Source organism: Mauremys reevesii, linkage group 15 (genome assembly GCF_016161935.1).
Source record: "Mauremys reevesii isolate NIE-2019 linkage group 15, ASM1616193v1, whole genome shotgun sequence".
NCBI classification, from domain to species: Eukaryota; Metazoa; Chordata; order Testudines; family Geoemydidae; genus Mauremys; species Mauremys reevesii.
In genome coordinates this window covers 29,834,462-29,851,287 of record NC_052637.1, presented here as the reverse complement: position 1 = coordinate 29,851,287, position 16,826 = coordinate 29,834,462, and the positions used below count along the sequence as shown (strand labels likewise).

Sequence of the window (16,826 nt, the reverse complement as noted above, 5' to 3'; positions counted from 1 at the left end):
AATCAATTTGATTGGACAATGCTGGGTTTGTTTTTAAGCAGTACATGGGGAGTAGTAGCTGTGTTCTCATCCAATCCTGGAGGAGAGACAATACCATGTGACTTATCTGACCCATCCCAATCAAGCAACACAACTTGAATTTCAAACATGAATGACCAATTCCTAGAGTAACAATATGTGTCCATTACCTTCTGAATAGCAAATCTGAGAAACTCGTGACCTGCTCAGGGAAATTCCATGAGAAAGAAAAGAGGCAAAATCTGCTAAATAAGCTATTCGTTCCTGGGCCAGTTCAGACTTTGTTGCCAAATCTCTAGCTGGAGGGAACCCCTGGCCCCGTGGAACAGATTGAAATACTGGTGTGATGCTCACTGCTGAAATTCCAGGACCCTGAGCTGTGGTCAATGAACTGTTCATTGCCAATTCTGAGCATCTTTGGGTCAGGAAAGTGGACTGGAGTCAGTAGCGCGATTCATACCTAGGCCTTCTAAGGGGACTGCAAGCTGAACATGTATACCAGAGACTGCTTCACCAGCGTCCTGCCTCTAACCCAGTTTCCCCATCCTAGTATTCCTGACAGTAAATCAGAGGGAAAGTTTTACAGAGCAATTAAGTAGGCACTTAAGTTACAAAACTCACCAACATTTAATTACACTGTATTCCCCAAACTTTCATCAGCACCGAGGAACAATTATTTACCATTTTTAAAGCAGTACCATGTCCCCTTAGTGAGCTGGGAAAGGGAGCAGCATAGGGGTGAATGGTGCTGCAGGTTTTTTTAGCCCTTTCCAACAGATTAACTAAAAGGAAGGTTGACTCACCTGTCTAGGAAAGCTCAGAGGTTGCAGTACAATTACACTGTCTGCAGAGGAGAACCGTAGCTTCATGAGTTGCAAACCCTGGAGAAATACCCTAGAGTTGTTACACAGCTGCTGGAAGACAGCAGGAGGCTACCTGAGGCAGCTTTAGAGAGAGAGCTACTCTGTGATTGGCTGGCTACAAGCCTGCTGGGAATCTGCAGGGCTATAAAGGCCAATGAGCTGCTGCAGGTTAGAACAGGAGCTTGTGGGCGCTAGTGCTGACAGGCAGTAGACCAGGAACCTGACTGAAAGCACGTAAGGCTAGTAACACTGAGATTCTAGTGTACATCTTGTTTTCTTTGGTGTACCAATAAACTGCCTTAGTTCATGAGCTGACTGTCTGTCTACCCCCTGTTCAAAAGACCCAGGCAACCATCACAGGAAATCATTAGTAAAACCCGTGAGTACTGACAAGCATCTGATTCCAACCCACAGCTGATTAGAGAAGTTTAAAACATGCATTAATGGCATTCTGTTGGCAGATCAGCAGCTCTTCACCTGGCTTGTAGGCCCTCGTTCTGCGTGGTAGGCCACATTTCCTCCCATCCAGCTGTTGCTTGGCATTTGGAAAAGGCAGAATGATCTGCAGTTCCCATTGGTTGAAATTAGTTGATTGTTTCAAATTTTTTTCGTAAGAACTAGATACAATACCGTCCCCAGGGAGAGGCTGTGCGTGAGTGGTGGGGGATGAAGAGAAGGAGCTTAGCTAAGAACGATCAATCCTCCGGCCATATTGCCATCTCCTAGAAACCCTGGCAGTTTCCCGCACCCATTAGGACAGGGTACAAGCACTTTGCTTTGGTTCTGGATCATGAAATGCAGAAGTGATCCTTTCATTTCAGCTGGGGCTGAGCATTGTAAAAAGGCACTTGGCCCAAGTCCCGTTGACGTTCACTCCTCCTTGTCTAATTCACGTAGCCACTTCTGGAAACGTTACGCTGGGTCTATAGTGTTACGGTCTATAGGGCCAGCTCCTCAAAGGTATCAGGCACCTAAATGCCCAGGGGAGCGGGATGCCCACATACCTTTGAGGAGCTGGGCCCTGGTGCTTAAGACAGGGCATGTTTAGACCTACACTGAAGGGTGGGTGGGGACGTCTTCCATTTTCAAAGATAACACAGCAGTGGAGAGACACCTTCTAGTTTTATTGCATGCATAAGAATGAACAAACTTGGAGGCACATTAGCCTCCCCCCACTTCAAGGTGACAGGAAGTCACACAGTTTAAACTACCCCAAGCATATTTGTTGAAACAAAATCCGCTTTACTGTCCAAACCAGGCACAGGCACCCATGCTAGAACCCTTTCACCCCGATGAATGCCTTGTCGTCCTCTGTTGCCCCAGTTATGGGGAAGCAAGATTAGCTCACTAGAATAGTACGCAGTCAGAAACGCTAGGCAGTCTGTGCATCTGTGAGTACCACCACGGCTTAATATCATGGTGGAATTGGAGGGAACATGGAGCTCGTTTTAGTGCCTGAATCGTGACAACATGGGAGAATAGCGCTCAGGGCGATGAGACTGAAATCCCTTGGAGGTGGCTGGGAGTAGCAGCAGGCCGCTCAGAGGATCTTTCCGGCAACGAGTCATGGCTTCTTTGTAATTCATCTTTTCCTTGGTGACTGGGTCAACAAGATCCTTCTCATAGTTGGGCTCATCCTGGAGCATCTTAGCCAGGTCGTCGCTAATCATGCCTGTCTGGGCTGCTTCCAGCACTGAGATGCGACCGGTTTTCTTGGGATCAATGAGCCCCCCGGTCAAGTGTTGGACCTGTAGGTAGGGGAAGGCAGTGTCCTTGGTCATCCATCCTTTCTGAACTGCCTCCCCGACAGACAGCCTCCTCTTGGTCACAGGGTCCTCTACACCTGTGAAAGCTTTTTGGGCGTTCAGCAGCCTCTGCATAGAGGTGTTATCAATCAGCCCTCTGTCTATGGCTTTGTGGACAGAATACCGATCCCGCGTGATGAGATCTACGATGCCCCCAGTTGCAGCCTGGGCCTCCAGCAGCTTTTGAGCGGTCATGGGATCCACCATCTTCTTGATGACAGCGGTTCTTATGTTGCACTTGGTGTCGGTGGCAGTGTCGAACACTCCGGCAATGGGGAAGCTGTCGTCGCAGAAGCTTTTCTGCAAGCTCGGAGGAAAGAAGCTTTGGGTCTGCTGCTGCATCGTTGGAGATGGAAGTGGAGACTTGGAGATGATGGAGCCAATGGACAAAGAGGAGAGAGGCTTGGATTCCCCTGCTACCAACAAAGCAAACTCTGAGATTGGGATCTTGCCATCTCTGTACAGCTGGTACTCCTCTTTCGTAATCTTCCTAAACCTCAGGGCATCCTCGATGGAGTACTGTTTCCCACTCTTCCTGTCGAGCAGGACAGAAACATTCCCATTGGGGCCCAAGGTAGTGATTTCCTCCCAGTCGCACTCTAGTTCTTGCAGCTGGATGTATTGGTTTCTGTCTATGATTCCTCTTTTGTAGGCCTCATAAGGAGACATATCCTTCCCCGTCTCAGGGTCCAAAATGGAGATTTTAGTGGAGAGATTAGTCTCTCTCATCTTGGTCTCATGGCTCATTTCTTCCCGGTTGACCCCAGACTGGAGTTCCCGGATGGACCTCTCTTTTTCGTAGATCTGGTCCTTCTCCCTTAGGATAGCTGCCTCCAGGAAGGAAAGTTCTTGCTCACGCTGCATCTTTTTTTGCCTGTCACTCTCTGTCTTTTGGCTGAGGAGTTTGGACTCCTCTCGGAGGACAAGGACTTTCTGCTGCTTCTGCCTTTCCAGCTCCCTGAGCTCACTCTCCAGGTTGGCTTTCTCTTGGATTGCCAGGTTTCGTGCTTTCTGGAGATCAGCCTCCTCACGGGACCAGGTCCTTTTCATGCCTTCAGCTCTCTCTATTTTCTCCTTAAGTCGTCGTATGTCCTCTTCCGCATTTTGCCGGGCAGTTCTCTCTCTGCTCAGCAGCTCCCAGATCCGTGCACGTTCATTCTCTAGCACTCTGTCTTTCTCCACTCTGATAACCTCCTTGTAGATGATCTTCTCCTGCGATTTTGTTTTCTGCAGAATGTCAGTCTGGACTTGCAGGTTCTTGCACTCCCTCTGCAGGTTCAGAACTTGCATCTTTTCATTGTCCAGCTCCAGACGCAGTCCAGTAGCCGCCTGCTCGAGCCCCGGATCCTTCTCTAACTTAACCACTTCTTCCATGATGATCTTTTCTTGCACCGGTGCGGGGCTTTCCTCTATTTCCTTTATTCTCATGGTTATTTGACGCAGCTCCTTTTCCAATGCAAGCCTCTTGTTTCGATCTTCCTGGAAGTTAAGCAACTTCTCTTTCTCTTCCACCACAGACCGAAGCTGCTGTACCTCACGTTCTACACGACGCCTGTTGCTCACTTCCTCGTCCAAACTCCGGCTCAGCCTGTTGTGCTCATCCCTGAGCTTTGGATCCTTTTGGGTGAGAATCACCTCCTGGACCACCACCTTTTCTTCAGGCTTCCTCCTCTCCAGCAGCATGTACTTGTTCTGCAGGTCATAGATGGTGTCCTCAGCTGCTCTCCTTTTTTGAGACACATTGCGCACCTCTTGGCGGAGGCGATCAGCTTCTTTTTCCAAGAGTGGGTCATTCTCGTATCGGACAACTTCCTTGTTGACCAGCTTGGTTTCAACCTTGGACCTTTCCCTTTTCCATTCATCCCTTTCACCCTGCAGCCGGATGAGCTGCTCCTGGGACCTGCCATTTGTGTTCACCAACTCATTGAGCTGTTCCTTCAGCCTGTCGATTTCTCTAAGAATCTCTGGGCTCTTCTCAAGTTTCACCACTTCCTGGATCACCTCTTTATACTCCACTGTTGGTTTCTGAGACCTGAGGATGTTCAGCTCAGACAAGGCCTCTTCTACCTCCTTGTCAATCTTTGTCCTTTTACTAGTAACTTCTTGGAGCTCCTTCTTCAGGCGAGTAATTTCCTTCTCTGTCTCTGGATCTACCACGAAAATCTCATTGACTCTTTCTTTAACCTCTACCTTAGGTTTTTGCCTCTCTGCAATGATGTATTTGCTTTGCAGCTCTGCCAGCTCTCCTGTTAACATCCGGTTCTTGTTCCTCTCTTCTTCAATGAGAGTTCTAAGCTTGGAAGACTCTTTCAGCAGCTCTGGGTCCTGTTCCACCTTCTTCACCTCCTTGACAATGATTTTGGGTTCTGCTACTTCAATCAGCCTTTCCAGCTCCTCGATCCTACTGTTCAGTTTGATTGTCATGTCCTCCATAGATTTCCTGTTGAAGGTTTCTTTGTCAATTTCCATCTGCAACGTCCTGACGGCCTTCAGCATCTCCGGGTCTTTTTCCAGCTTGATCAACTCTTTCACTACCACTTTCTCTCGGACGTTGGGCTGCTTCTGCTCCAGAACGTGCAGCTCTTTCCTGAGCCGTTCAAGTTCAGAGGAAGCAGTGGAGCTCTGTTCTCTGAGATGCTTGATTTCCGCACGGAGGCTAGCCGCTTGGTTATCTAGGTTTGGATCCCTCTCGATTTTAGTGACCTCTTTGGTAAGCAGCTGGGCCTCAACCACCTTCCTCTCTTTCTCCATCTGGATGAGCTTCTTGTTCATCATTTCAATATCTGCCTGCAGGCTGTCCCTTTTTCTGCTCTCATCCTTAATCTGCTGCGTCATCTTAGCCAAGTCGCTCTCCAGTTTTGGGTCTCGGTAGTATTCGACCACCTCCTTTTCTTCCACTCTTTCAATGGGCCTTTGAGTCTTCAGCAGCAGAAGCCTGTTTCTGTGTTCTTCCAGTTCCTGCTGAACCTTGGCCACTTTGCTCCTTTCTTCCTCCAGCTGCAGTTTCAGTGCCTTTGATTCTCTTGTTGACTGAGCCAGATTTTCTGACTGTTGCATTTGCTCATGTTCCGCCTGCATCTCCTCTTTTACTTCCTTCTGCAAGGAGAAAGCAAGAAATTCATTAGAAAGACAAGGAGTTAATGTCACTCTTAGAGCATGGCATCAGTGGCCCTTTCTCTGAATCCTAAAGTCTTACAGTGCTGGCCAGTTGGCGAACAGGAATAGGTGATAGCAGACAAAACTGGTATAGAATTCTAGGTTCTAACTGATGAGAATCACTTAGCCTTTGATTAAACACAATCAGCAAAAATGGACGTGGTTGGGGTACTGTTCTCCCAAGTGAATCGAGCAATATTGGAGTTATAAACTAGTATGATATTTAGGGTATTTGTATACAGGACCGGCTCCAGGTTTTTTGCCACCCCAAGCGGAAAAAAAAAAGTGCTGAGTGCCACTGCCAAAGCAACAAAACAAAACAAAAAACGGCATGCCGCCCCAAAGGGCCGGAATGCCACCCCTTGAAAAGTGCTTCCCCAAGCACATGCTTGGAACGCTGGTGTCTAGAGCCAGCCCCGTTTGTATCTTTCGGGTTGTCCAGCAAGAGGAAATGCTAAATTCCTACCATGCTGATACAGGCTGTTGGGTGGGTCTCTCTCTGAAATTCCTAGTATCTAAGCATTGGTTAGACGGAGCTGTGGACACTAGTTAATAATCTGAATTCTGGATCCCTTTTTTCCCATTGAAAACAAACGTTTAATACACTCAGTGGCCACACATGGGCAGGGCCTTGGTTTTGTATCTCACTGGAAAGATGGCGTCTTTGGTCAGCAGTGCAATGCCCCACAATGCCCCGCAATGCTGAGGCAGAGTTCCCTGCTGACTCGGTGGGAACGGTGCCATCTACTGGTTCACCAGGACTACTGCCTCTAGCACAATGAGTCCTCCCCCTCCCCTCCCAGAGAGGTTTCCATCCACGTCCGAACCCTGCTTGACTTTGAAATCTGGCGAGATCACAGCTTGAGGCAGGACCCTGAAGAATTCTGCTGCATCACACTGATAAATAACTTCTTTCCCACCTTGCAGGTAGGGCATGTTCACTATAAAAAAAGGTTAGAACAGTTTGTAGATACCTTCTCTACCACCTTCTTGGCAAACTCCAGCCGGCTGAGCTGCTGCTTGTTTTCTGCTGCAGTCTCCGTGTAGAGTTTTGTCACTTCATTCTCCTAAACAGAAACAGCAAGAATTATTTGGGGAGTCACCGGTGACTTGGCTTAGACATACTGTGTTCCTCCCGCCTCTCCACACTCTAGCCCTACGCATCCTCTGTGCAGTAGTTGTAACGTGAGGCTCTCAAAGTACCTTACAACCTTTAACTGAGCTATACGATACCTCTGTGATGTTGTCATCACCCCTGATTTTATAGCTGCAACTGAGCCATGGGGTGGTTAAGAGACTAGCCCCAGGTCATGCAGCAAGTCAGTGGCAGAACTGGGAATACAACATGGGAGTCCCAACTCTGTCTCACAGTCCAAGTCCAGTCCTACACGATACTCTCCCATATGGCCAGCTACAAAGCAGTAACACTTAGTGGTCACAGTGTGCCCAAGTAACATTCTTGGCAGCTGCCAGGCATATTAACATGCAAGCACCAGCTGAACCCATATATAGCAGCCTGGACATGCTCAAGCCAAAAGCTTGGAACTGGAAGACAAATGCAGCCCTCAGCAGCAATATTCAGAACCCCAGAAAGTGAACGGTTACTTTTCATTCATGCCAGAGGCTGCTCTAGCGCTGGGTGGATGGTCTGAGGAGCTGCTCTGGAACCAGACGCATCTACATGAATGTGGTTTGGATTCACTTGCCAAATCATTTGCCAAGCCCAAGGAAGAGGGCTCCGGCGTTCTGATTTGTAGTTCTTCTTGACGTCGTGGAAGTGTAAACTACAGCAACACTGCACTGGTGCAAGCCAGGAAAAAAAGGGTTCGCAGGAGAGCATCAGCTATTCTAGCAGCAGCAAATGGCCCATGCAACCCAACACCCCTGTCCTTTTACCACGTAGCTTCATTGACCGTATGGTAAGGAGACATCATCAGCAATACCCAGGCAAAGTAATTATCTCTATTCTGATATTTCATATACTGCTTTGTCCAGTGCTATTAGAATCAGACAGACCAGCGGCACTGCTTGTGCTTCAGGAGTAGGACAATCACTGTAGGGTTGCCAACTTTCTACTCCCACAAAACCGAACACCCTTGCCCCGCCCCTCCTCTGAGGCCCCACCCCCACTCACTCCATCCTCCCTCCCTCTGTCACTCGCTCTCCCCACCTTCACTCACTCATTTTCACCGGGCTGGCTCAGGGGGTTGGGGTTTGGGATGGGGTGAGGGCTCTAGCTTGGAGTGTGGACTCCGGAATGGGGCCAGAAATGAGGGGTTTGGAGTATGGGAGTGGGATCAGGGCTGGGGCAGTGGATTGGGGCACGGTGTGTGTGTGTGTGGGTGTCTGGGTGTGTGGGAAGGCTCCGAAGTGGGACTGGGGATGAGGGGTTTGGGATGCAGGAGGGCGATTTGGGCTGGGACCGAGGGGGAATCAGGGCTGGGACAGGGAGTTGGGGTGTGGGAGCAGATCAGGGGTGCAGATTCCAGGTGGCGCTTACCTCAGGCGGCTCCCAGAAGCAGTGGCATGTCCTCCTTCCGACTCCTACGCGGAGGTGTGGCCAGGCAGCTCTGTGTGCTGCCCCGTCCACAGGCACCACCCCTGCAGTTCCCGTTGGCTGTGGTTCCCAGCCAATGGGAGCTGTGGAACCGTCGCTTGGGGCAGAGGCAGCGTGCAGAGCCTCCTGGCTGCCTGCGTAGGAGCCGGAGGGGGGACATGCCACTGCTTCTGGGGCACGGAACCTGCCTTTAGCCCCACTGCGCCACCAACTGGACTTTTAACGGCCCGGTCAGTGGTGCTTACCGGAGCTGCCAGGGTCCCTTTTCGACAGGGCGTTCCGGTAGAAAACCAGATACCTGGCAACCCTATCACTGGCTGCAGTCAGAAAGGTGGGGTGGGAAATTGGGGGAACAATCAATACCTCCCCAAGGAAAGAGGAGAAACTGCAGGTTGATTTCAGATAAGGTGTAAGCAGGTGAAACGACATGGAGGTCAATGAAACCGCACCTCCTAACACCAGGCCTCAATATGGCTCCAGGCCTTTGTCTCAAGGTCTCACCTGGGCCTGGATGCTCTCTTGCAGTGGGGTGACGCGCAGTCTTTTGGCAGCGGAAGCACTCAGGGTGGGGTCCAGAGAAGAGCAGTATTTGCCTGCCTGAAGCTCATAGTCCTATTACAAGTGAAGACAAAGAGGTCAGATTGGGTCTCTGCTGGGCAAGACGAGATGGCAGCACCACATGGCAAAACCCAAACGTACGTTGAGAGCAGACTGCACGGTCTGGGATAGTTTGACCACGGTGTCCTTCTCAGCCTCCTTGCCCTGGATTTCTTCCACCAGCCTCTGCGGGAGAAGGAGACAGGACCTGAGTACTTGCATCTCAACAAAGCTCTCAGTAAGGACAGGACACTATCAAACAGAAGGCAGTCAGGGAGGTAAAGAAGCTGCTTCTCCAGGGGTTCCCATCAGAACAAAGACGCCACCAAGGGGATGGGGAAATGCTCTTGGCAAAGAGAGCATGACACAGCGGCAGCCTGGCATTTCTGTCTGGTTAATGGCACAAGCTGACCCATCTCTCAGCAATGGAATCTGTAGGGCTCCAAGCTATGGGGATGGGGGTAGTTATGCCAAATAATGGAGGTGACTGAGCTCTGGCCTTGTGTGCCTGGAGAAGAAATCGGAATCCTGGAGCCACCTGGTCTCTTTTCCCCTTGACTGATAGAGCTCAGGTATGTCATGGAGGGGCGACTGCCTACCGGCTCTTGGTGTTTGCTTAGAGGGTCTCATCTGAGAGGCCACCTCTCTCCCCAGCATAGTACTGTGTCAGTCGAGGATGTTGACAGCTATAGAGATTAGCAGCTAATTCCCAGTATGAATGGGAGGGGGCAGCTGGCAGGAGATGCTCCGTGAGGGCCACCTGGGCTTTGAAGGCCATGCAGCAGCATGCTCATAGATGCAGGATCTGGTCCTCCTGCATTCCCTATCCTGCTCTCCACTTGTTGCAAGCTGCCCTTTGCATCAGGCAAAGTCCTGCTTTTTCTGCGCTAGTCACTTCACTGCAGCAGGTGAATCAGGGGAAGAGAAGCAGAGCAGCAGTTCCCACTCCACGTAGGTTCCAGGTGAAACCAGGGACACTTCTTTCCCCTCCCCACATCTGTGTCCCCCCAGAGGCCTGGCAGGAGGCTCACCTTCTGTGCCTGCAGCTTGTAATTGATCTGGCTCGGCCCATCCGTGGTCTTGACCTGGTGCTTGGGCAGGTTGTTCATCCAGAACATCATGTTCTCGTTGGAGTTTTGGAACTGCTGGTAGGTGAGGTTGGTGTTCCGGAGGGTCTTCTCCCTGGATAGGTGGGGCAGGAGGGGAAGGGATAGCTCAGTGGTTTGAGCATTGGCCTGCTAAACCCAGGGTTGTGAGTTCAATCCTTGAGGGGGCCATTTAGGGAACTGGGGTAAAAGTCTGTCTGGGGATTAGTCCTCCTTTGAGCAGGGGGTTGGACTAGATGACCTCCTGAGGTCCCTTCCAACCCTAATATTCTATGATTCTCATGTGCAAATTACTAAAGGGACACTGGGAATGTCACCAGATGAAAACCAGGGTAATTAAAGGGATCCTTATAGTAGGCCAGTAAACAGGAAGGCTTGGCTGGGAGCACAGTTCTCTCTAGTAGAGTGTGGAATGAATGCTAAATTGTATTTATCATGTTCAACCCTAGGTGGCGACATACCTTACCTGAGAGACAAGAAGTGGGAGGAAATACATTTTACTGGGGAGAGAGACACACAGAGCTTGTCTTCGGGGCTGGGAAAGGTCCACCCAGCCTCACAGCAGAATGCAGGGGGAGAACAGATTGTTTAGCACTTATTGTAAGTGTTGTGCAGGTTTCCTTTGAGAATGAGGCCCAATGGAGGGAGATTGCTTTGCGAAAGGTGTTCACCCACAGGTGACAGGGTCTTTTGTCTTTTACCATTTTCCTCTGAGTTCATTTGGGAGCATAGTGACTGTCTGGTTTCACTTTAAAAAGATGAGCATGGGAGCTTAAATTCATTCCCCTGCTAGACACTAAAAATCATGGCTGAACAGAGACACTGGATTTATGGTTAATTACAACAGCCTCTGACCCACTAACCCCTTCTTTTCGTCCTCTGCCTGCAGAGGTGTAAACAGGCCACTCTGCCTTGAGTGGTCCCTTACAATATGTGCTAACTATTTACGCTAAACTAAAATAGCTGGTCCACTTTGCATTTTGCTGTGATGCCGGGAGTATTTTTCCCAGCCCTAATTTGTGTTGCTAGAAAGCTAGTCTCTCTCACCAACAGAAGTTGGTCCAATAACAGATGTTACCTCACCACCTCGTCTCTAATACCCGGGGACGACATGGCTAACGACACTGCATACCTCACCTGAGCTGTAGCTGGCTGTGCATTTCAGGTTCTTATAGCGAACACATCTGTGCAGCTCTCTCTATATCGGGGGTGGCCAAACTTACTGGCCCTCCAAGCTGCATACGACAATCTTCAGAAGTTCGAGAGCTGGAGCACAGCTGCCAGGAGCTGGAGCCTGGGGCTTCAGCCCCACTCCTGCTGAAGTCCTGAGCCCCGGCAGGTGTGCCCTGCAGGGCTGAGCCCCGAGCCCCTACTCCACCACCCCACTGCAAGCTCCCTCCCTCCCCCGCCAGTCTGGTAGGTGGAGAATGGGGGGCTTGGAAGCTGCACTTTAACGGGAAAAGAGCCGCATGTGGCTCATGAGGCACAGTTTGGCCACCCCTGCTCTATAAAAGGGAAGCTCTGTAACCAGCCCATATCTGGGAAAGGAGCTTGACCTGTCAGTAGCAGCCCTGCAACCTATCCGTGTGCAACGAGTACACGACAGACTGAATTCTGGAGAGGGAAAGTTTTAAAGTCAGGAGACAGATTGCCCTTCCTGCTGGGTTAACTCTGCCATTACCTGCACATCTACAGGGGCAAGAGGCAACTGGGAGAGGGGAGGGCAGGAGCAAACAGTGCTCGTCCCAGTTGTCGCGCCACAGAGGCATAGCCTATGCTGTACATAAGATTGCTGCACAGCATGCCACAGCTAGGCACACTGGATCCCAAGCTACTCTGGCCTGGGGTCTTGGGACAAAGGGGAGTCTAGAAGATCTCCCCAGAGGGTCCCAAATCCTAAAGCTGGCCCTTCAACTCAAATGACTCAGGTAAATTTGGGTTTGGCAGACGGACCCAGTTCTCTCCTGGCTGTCCCGCCCCAAATCCCAGCCTCCACCCCGATCCCACGTAATGGAGGCTGTGCTGCTCACCGGTGATCCAGCTGGTCGGCCACAGCGTGGTAGCGGTCGTTGAGGAGCTGGACCTCCCGCTTCTGCCGGGGGAGGTCCGGGCAGTACTCCTGGAAGTTGTTCTGCACAGCGCTGCAGCTGTGCTCGGCGTCCTTGAGGCTGCGGTTCAGCTTCAGCACACAGTCCTGCTGGGCGACCTGATCCCGCTTCAGCCTCTGGGAAGGAAGATGCTGGATTAGTGTCGGTGGTTCCGCTCACGCTGCCTACCCAACACCTGGCCCTGTAAGACTGTTGGTGTCCCAGAGAGGGAGTCACTGGCTCAGTGGGGCAGAAGAGAATGGAGGGAGCTTCTCTTCCCACCCCAACATTTTTATCATCAGTAGCGACGGGGAAATTGATACAGAAAAAATCCACTGCGGGTTCACAGGGGTGGTAGAATGCAAATGTTGCTGAGCATGAGGGTGGCTCTTTGACGCAGAGACGTGGGAGGGACAGATGTTGGGGGAAGACTTGGGGAATCAGTTGGAGAGATGGGGAAAGAGAGAAAGGGCCTGACGTGGGTGGGGTCTAGAGAGCTAGAGGTTGCAATGGAAAAAAAGAGTCATGGTGGGCAAAGGGGGAGTTAATTGTTGGGCAGAGAGACTGGGGCTGGGACACAGGTAGATGGAGAAGGGGTGTGCAGAAGAGCAGCTGACTGGGTGGTGCTGGGGCAGACCAACCAGGGAGTGTTTGGTGAGGAACACAGACAGGACGTTTAGATCTCTGGGGTGGGAGTCGGTTCTTACAGACGCTGCTCAGTGTCTGTGACAGATGTAACATTTTATCCACCTACCAACAAACAGCAGCTTCTGAACTGGTGAAAGTGATTTCGTCTGCAGACACTATGGAAGCTCATTTAGAGCAGTGTTTCTCAGTGCCCCCTGGGAGTGGGGGAGGTCCCAAAAGGCCATCAGGTGGGTCATGAGGTATTGAAAATGTTACTGCAACCAAAAGCAAATGAAAATCTCACTCCCCACATGCAGGGCCGGTGCTACCATTTAGGTGAACTAGGCGGTTGCCCAGGGTGCCAAGATTTGGGGGCACCAAAAAGCGGCATCCCCCCCCAAAAAAATTTTAAAGCCTGTTTCAGCGGCCGCTGCGCTGGGAGGGAGAGGGAATCTGAGCCACTGCCGGCAGCCCAGAGGTTCCCCTGGGTCAGCGTGTCGCCGCCGGCAGCCCGGGGGTTCCACCGTGCAGTCGCTGCTTCGCTTCTCCCGCCTCCCAGGCTTGCTGCGCCAATCAGCTGTTTGGCACCGCAAGCCTGGGAGGAGAATTAGAGCAGGGGTGGCGTGCTCGGAGAGGACGCGGAGCAGAGGTGAGCTGGGGTCGGGACGTACCACATGGCTTCCCGGGCCAGGGGGTGGGGAGCTGCCGAGGGGGAGCTGCCACAAGGCTCCTCACCTCTGCTCTGCGTCCTCCCCAACACGCTGCCCCCGCTCTAATTCTCCTGCCACCCAGGCTTGCAGCGCCAATCAGCTGTTTGGCGCCGCAAGCCTGGGACGAGAATTAGAGCGGGGGCAGCGTGCTCAGGGAGGACGCGGTGCAGAGGTGAGCTGGGGTGGGGAGGTACCGCGCGGCTCCCCGGGCCAGGGGGTGGGGAGCTGCCGTGGGGGGGAGTGCCTCAGGGCAGGGGGGGACTGCCGTGTGGGGGGGAGGCACTGGGGGGGTGCAAGGTGGAAGTTTCGCCTAGGGCGCAAAACTTCCTTGCATCGGCCGTGCCCACATGCCCTGACCCTTCAATATCAGTATTCTCTGCCACTGCCAGCTTCCCCAAACACACACACGCAGGTCAATTACACAGGCCTCGCACTGCTAGCCTGGATCCATGTTTTACTCTTACAGCTATAGAATTGTCAGGAGGTTGTGAAAATTTTTTACTTCAAACAAGGGCTCAGCAGCCCGAAAATGTTGAGCAATGCTGGTCTAGATGAAGGAGTCAGGGCCTACTGGGAGAGGCGTGGCCATCCAAGTCTCTTAGACACACTAACAATGGGATAAAACAGAGCCCAGGTTACCCGACTCCCATCTCTTACTATGCCCGTATAGTTCTCATTGCTGTTGAGAAGCCAAAGGCTCCCTCACCTGAAGCTCATTGGCACGATCCTGCAGGGCATTGGGAGAGGCTGGGATAGTGCTGTCCTGAGCCAGCTTGGACTCAAAGCTGCTGATGATCTCGTCCGTGATCTCTATCTGGTTCTCCAGGTTCAGGGAAGCCTTGGCTCTGAGGAGGCGGAGATGGTGGAACGTGACTAGCTACAGAGGACACACATCACTCCCATCACCTCTCAGAGTCTGCCCGGGAGCCAGGCTTCTGACTGGCTGCAGGGGGGGCGGGTTCGTCTGTCGCTCATTGCACAATGCAGAACCATTAAGAAGTTGGCCTTGAAAACACACCCAGCCCCATTTGACACCCTGCTGAGAACAGCCTTAAAGACAGAAGAGCAGGATAACGAGCCCTAGGAGAGGTCAGCAAGTGTGTCCACCGGCCCATTGGGTTGTTCTAGGAGAAATTTCAAACTACAGAAGCTGATTCACCCTGGTGTGTTTTTACAAAATGGAAACATCGTCTGAGCCCCCGCACATATTCAAACCGGGTGGTAATCCCAGTTTGCCAGAAATCTGTATCCTGATTGTTACCAGGTCACTGCAGAGTGCTCAGAGCAATGTGGTTTTCATCTCATTTGGGGCCTCTAAGAATACAGATAAAATAATAATAAAAATGGGGCGGGGGGGGAGAGGGATTGTGCAGAAAATGCACAAAATGGCCCCATTGTGCAGAAAATTTCATCATATTTTATGAATTTTCCACCCGGAAATAGGCCATTTTTTCCAGTGAAAATGAGGCCATCTGAGTTTAAAAAAAAGATTTCAAATTCAAAGTGCAACATTTCACATGGTTTTGATTTAAAAACAAAGACCAGTTATTTATGCATTTGTACAGAAGAGTCAAATCTGAGGTTCCTCCTAAATTGCTCAGGACAAAACACAACACATTTGTGAGCAGAACTTTGCAAGACCTCGCTGAGCATTTTCATACAGCTCTGCTCTTACCAATCTAGGGTTACGGTCTCCACTTACTTCTCATCATACAGGCTGGACAGCATCTTGACGTCATTATACTTGTTCTTGACGTTGTTCAGAGTCACGGGGAGCTGAGAGGCGGCGATGCTGGTGGATTTCTTGGACAGGAAGGCCTCACACTCCTTCTGTAGGGCTTCCTTATCTGCTCCAATGCCCTGAAGCCTCTTTGTGGTTCCCTAACACAGCAACAGAAATTCCCAGAGTCACTGAACAGACAGAAGCTCAGTGTTAAGCCGATGCGATACAGCGGGATCTGCTGGGGGGCCTTGGCAGAGCCAGGCTGGGAACACGTATCCACAGCACAGAGTGGAGCATAGCCAGAAAGGGGAGAAAACCAACAGTTTGAGTCCACCCAGGGCAGGACAAAGACCTGCAGCAGAAGACATAATCAGCACTGAACAGACACTGAACCAGGTCTAAGCCCAAAGGAGGGGAGAGAACCGCAGGGCTTATGCTGAGAGCACATTTGTCTTCTCAGGTCATTTCCCTTAAGGACCGTTCCTAAAGTACAGGGAACATCACTGGTTCAGCAGTGGAAGTGCCCGTATTTCCCCGAGTCAGACCTGCACTGTAACCACCTCAGCAGGCCTCTTTCTGAGCCCTGAAGCCGGCAGATGTCTCTGCAGCAGCAGCAGCAGCAAAGCTCTTTCCTGTCCTCTTTGGAGCCGCAGGGGCTAACGCCTGCATGTTTTCTGTCAGTTCAATTCTGCTCCAACTATTGGAGCCAGCTACCACAATCAACCCATTCTCTGTGCTCCTCAGCTCTCACCTCCTGGTCCTTAATCCTTTTGTGAAGGTCCTCGGTTGGGGCACTGTGGCTTACTGGGGACCTCACCCGGCTAAAAATCTCCTTCTCCACTTGGAGCAAGTCCCCACCAGTCTTATTCAGCTTAGAGAGGAGCTGGTCAGCTTGCGGGTCATCCTGGGCAACGGCAGGACTTCTGATTGGTGCTGGAATGACAAATTGATATCGAATTAGTGCGCTGTCCCATCTGCATCACACTCTGGGTATGTTAACCTTTCTCCCTAGATCTTTGATATACAGGCCCGGCTGCTTGGCCCTCAGCTGCCCTTTCATTGAGACACCACCTGTACGCATCTGCTTCAAATGGATTATGCTGGAGTGAGGTGCGCTGTGTTTAATCCATCATGTGGGTTTGGACACAGATGATGAGACCAGGACTGTGAGTCTGGGTCAGAGCTTTCCACTCCACCTTGCAGTGCCTCCTACATGCAGATAACTCAGCGCTGCAGGGGGCTGATGGCTCAGATTCGCAAAGGGCTGCTCCACGGCCAGCAAAGTAACTTGTTTGGGTAAGAGAGTTGTTGACCGCATTTGGTTTTTTGCTGCGTGAGTGGTCCTTCTGCAGCCTTCTTCTCCATCAGTCGCCCTGGCCGTTAGCCGACAGAGTGTGCTGATGGAAAAGAGCTGGGGAAGCCAACTTTCAAATGTGGACACAGCAAGAGCGTGGGGAGGGTTGGTCCTGAAAGGCCTCAGTAGCGGGACTCAGCCCTTCCACCCAAGGATCTCAAAACTGCAGAGGCCACACGTCTCCCTTGTGTGGAGATTTTCAAAGAGCAGCACAGAGGCAAAG

At 51.3% G+C, this 16,826-nt stretch overlaps 1 protein-coding gene across 1 annotated transcript in view; it reads right to left on the bottom strand.

Moving 5' to 3' along the window:
- Positions 1–1,811: 1,811 nt before the first annotated feature.
- EVPL (envoplakin) overlaps positions 1,812–16,826 on the bottom strand; it is a 55,579-nt gene continuing 40,564 nt past the window's right edge. Inside the window, exons 15-23 of the mRNA XM_039501451.1 lie at positions 16,001–16,182; positions 15,229–15,407; positions 14,233–14,371; positions 12,133–12,326; positions 10,028–10,178; positions 9,099–9,182; positions 8,901–9,011; positions 6,817–6,909; positions 1,812–5,782 (exon numbers count right to left, since the gene is read on the bottom strand). Coding sequence (XP_039357385.1) covers positions 2,330–5,782; positions 6,817–6,909; positions 8,901–9,011; positions 9,099–9,182; positions 10,028–10,178; positions 12,133–12,326; positions 14,233–14,371; positions 15,229–15,407; positions 16,001–16,182 — 4,586 coding nt within the window. The 3' untranslated portion in view covers positions 1,812–2,329. The remainder of the gene's footprint in view (positions 5,783–6,816; positions 6,910–8,900; positions 9,012–9,098; positions 9,183–10,027; positions 10,179–12,132; positions 12,327–14,232; positions 14,372–15,228; positions 15,408–16,000; positions 16,183–16,826) is intronic.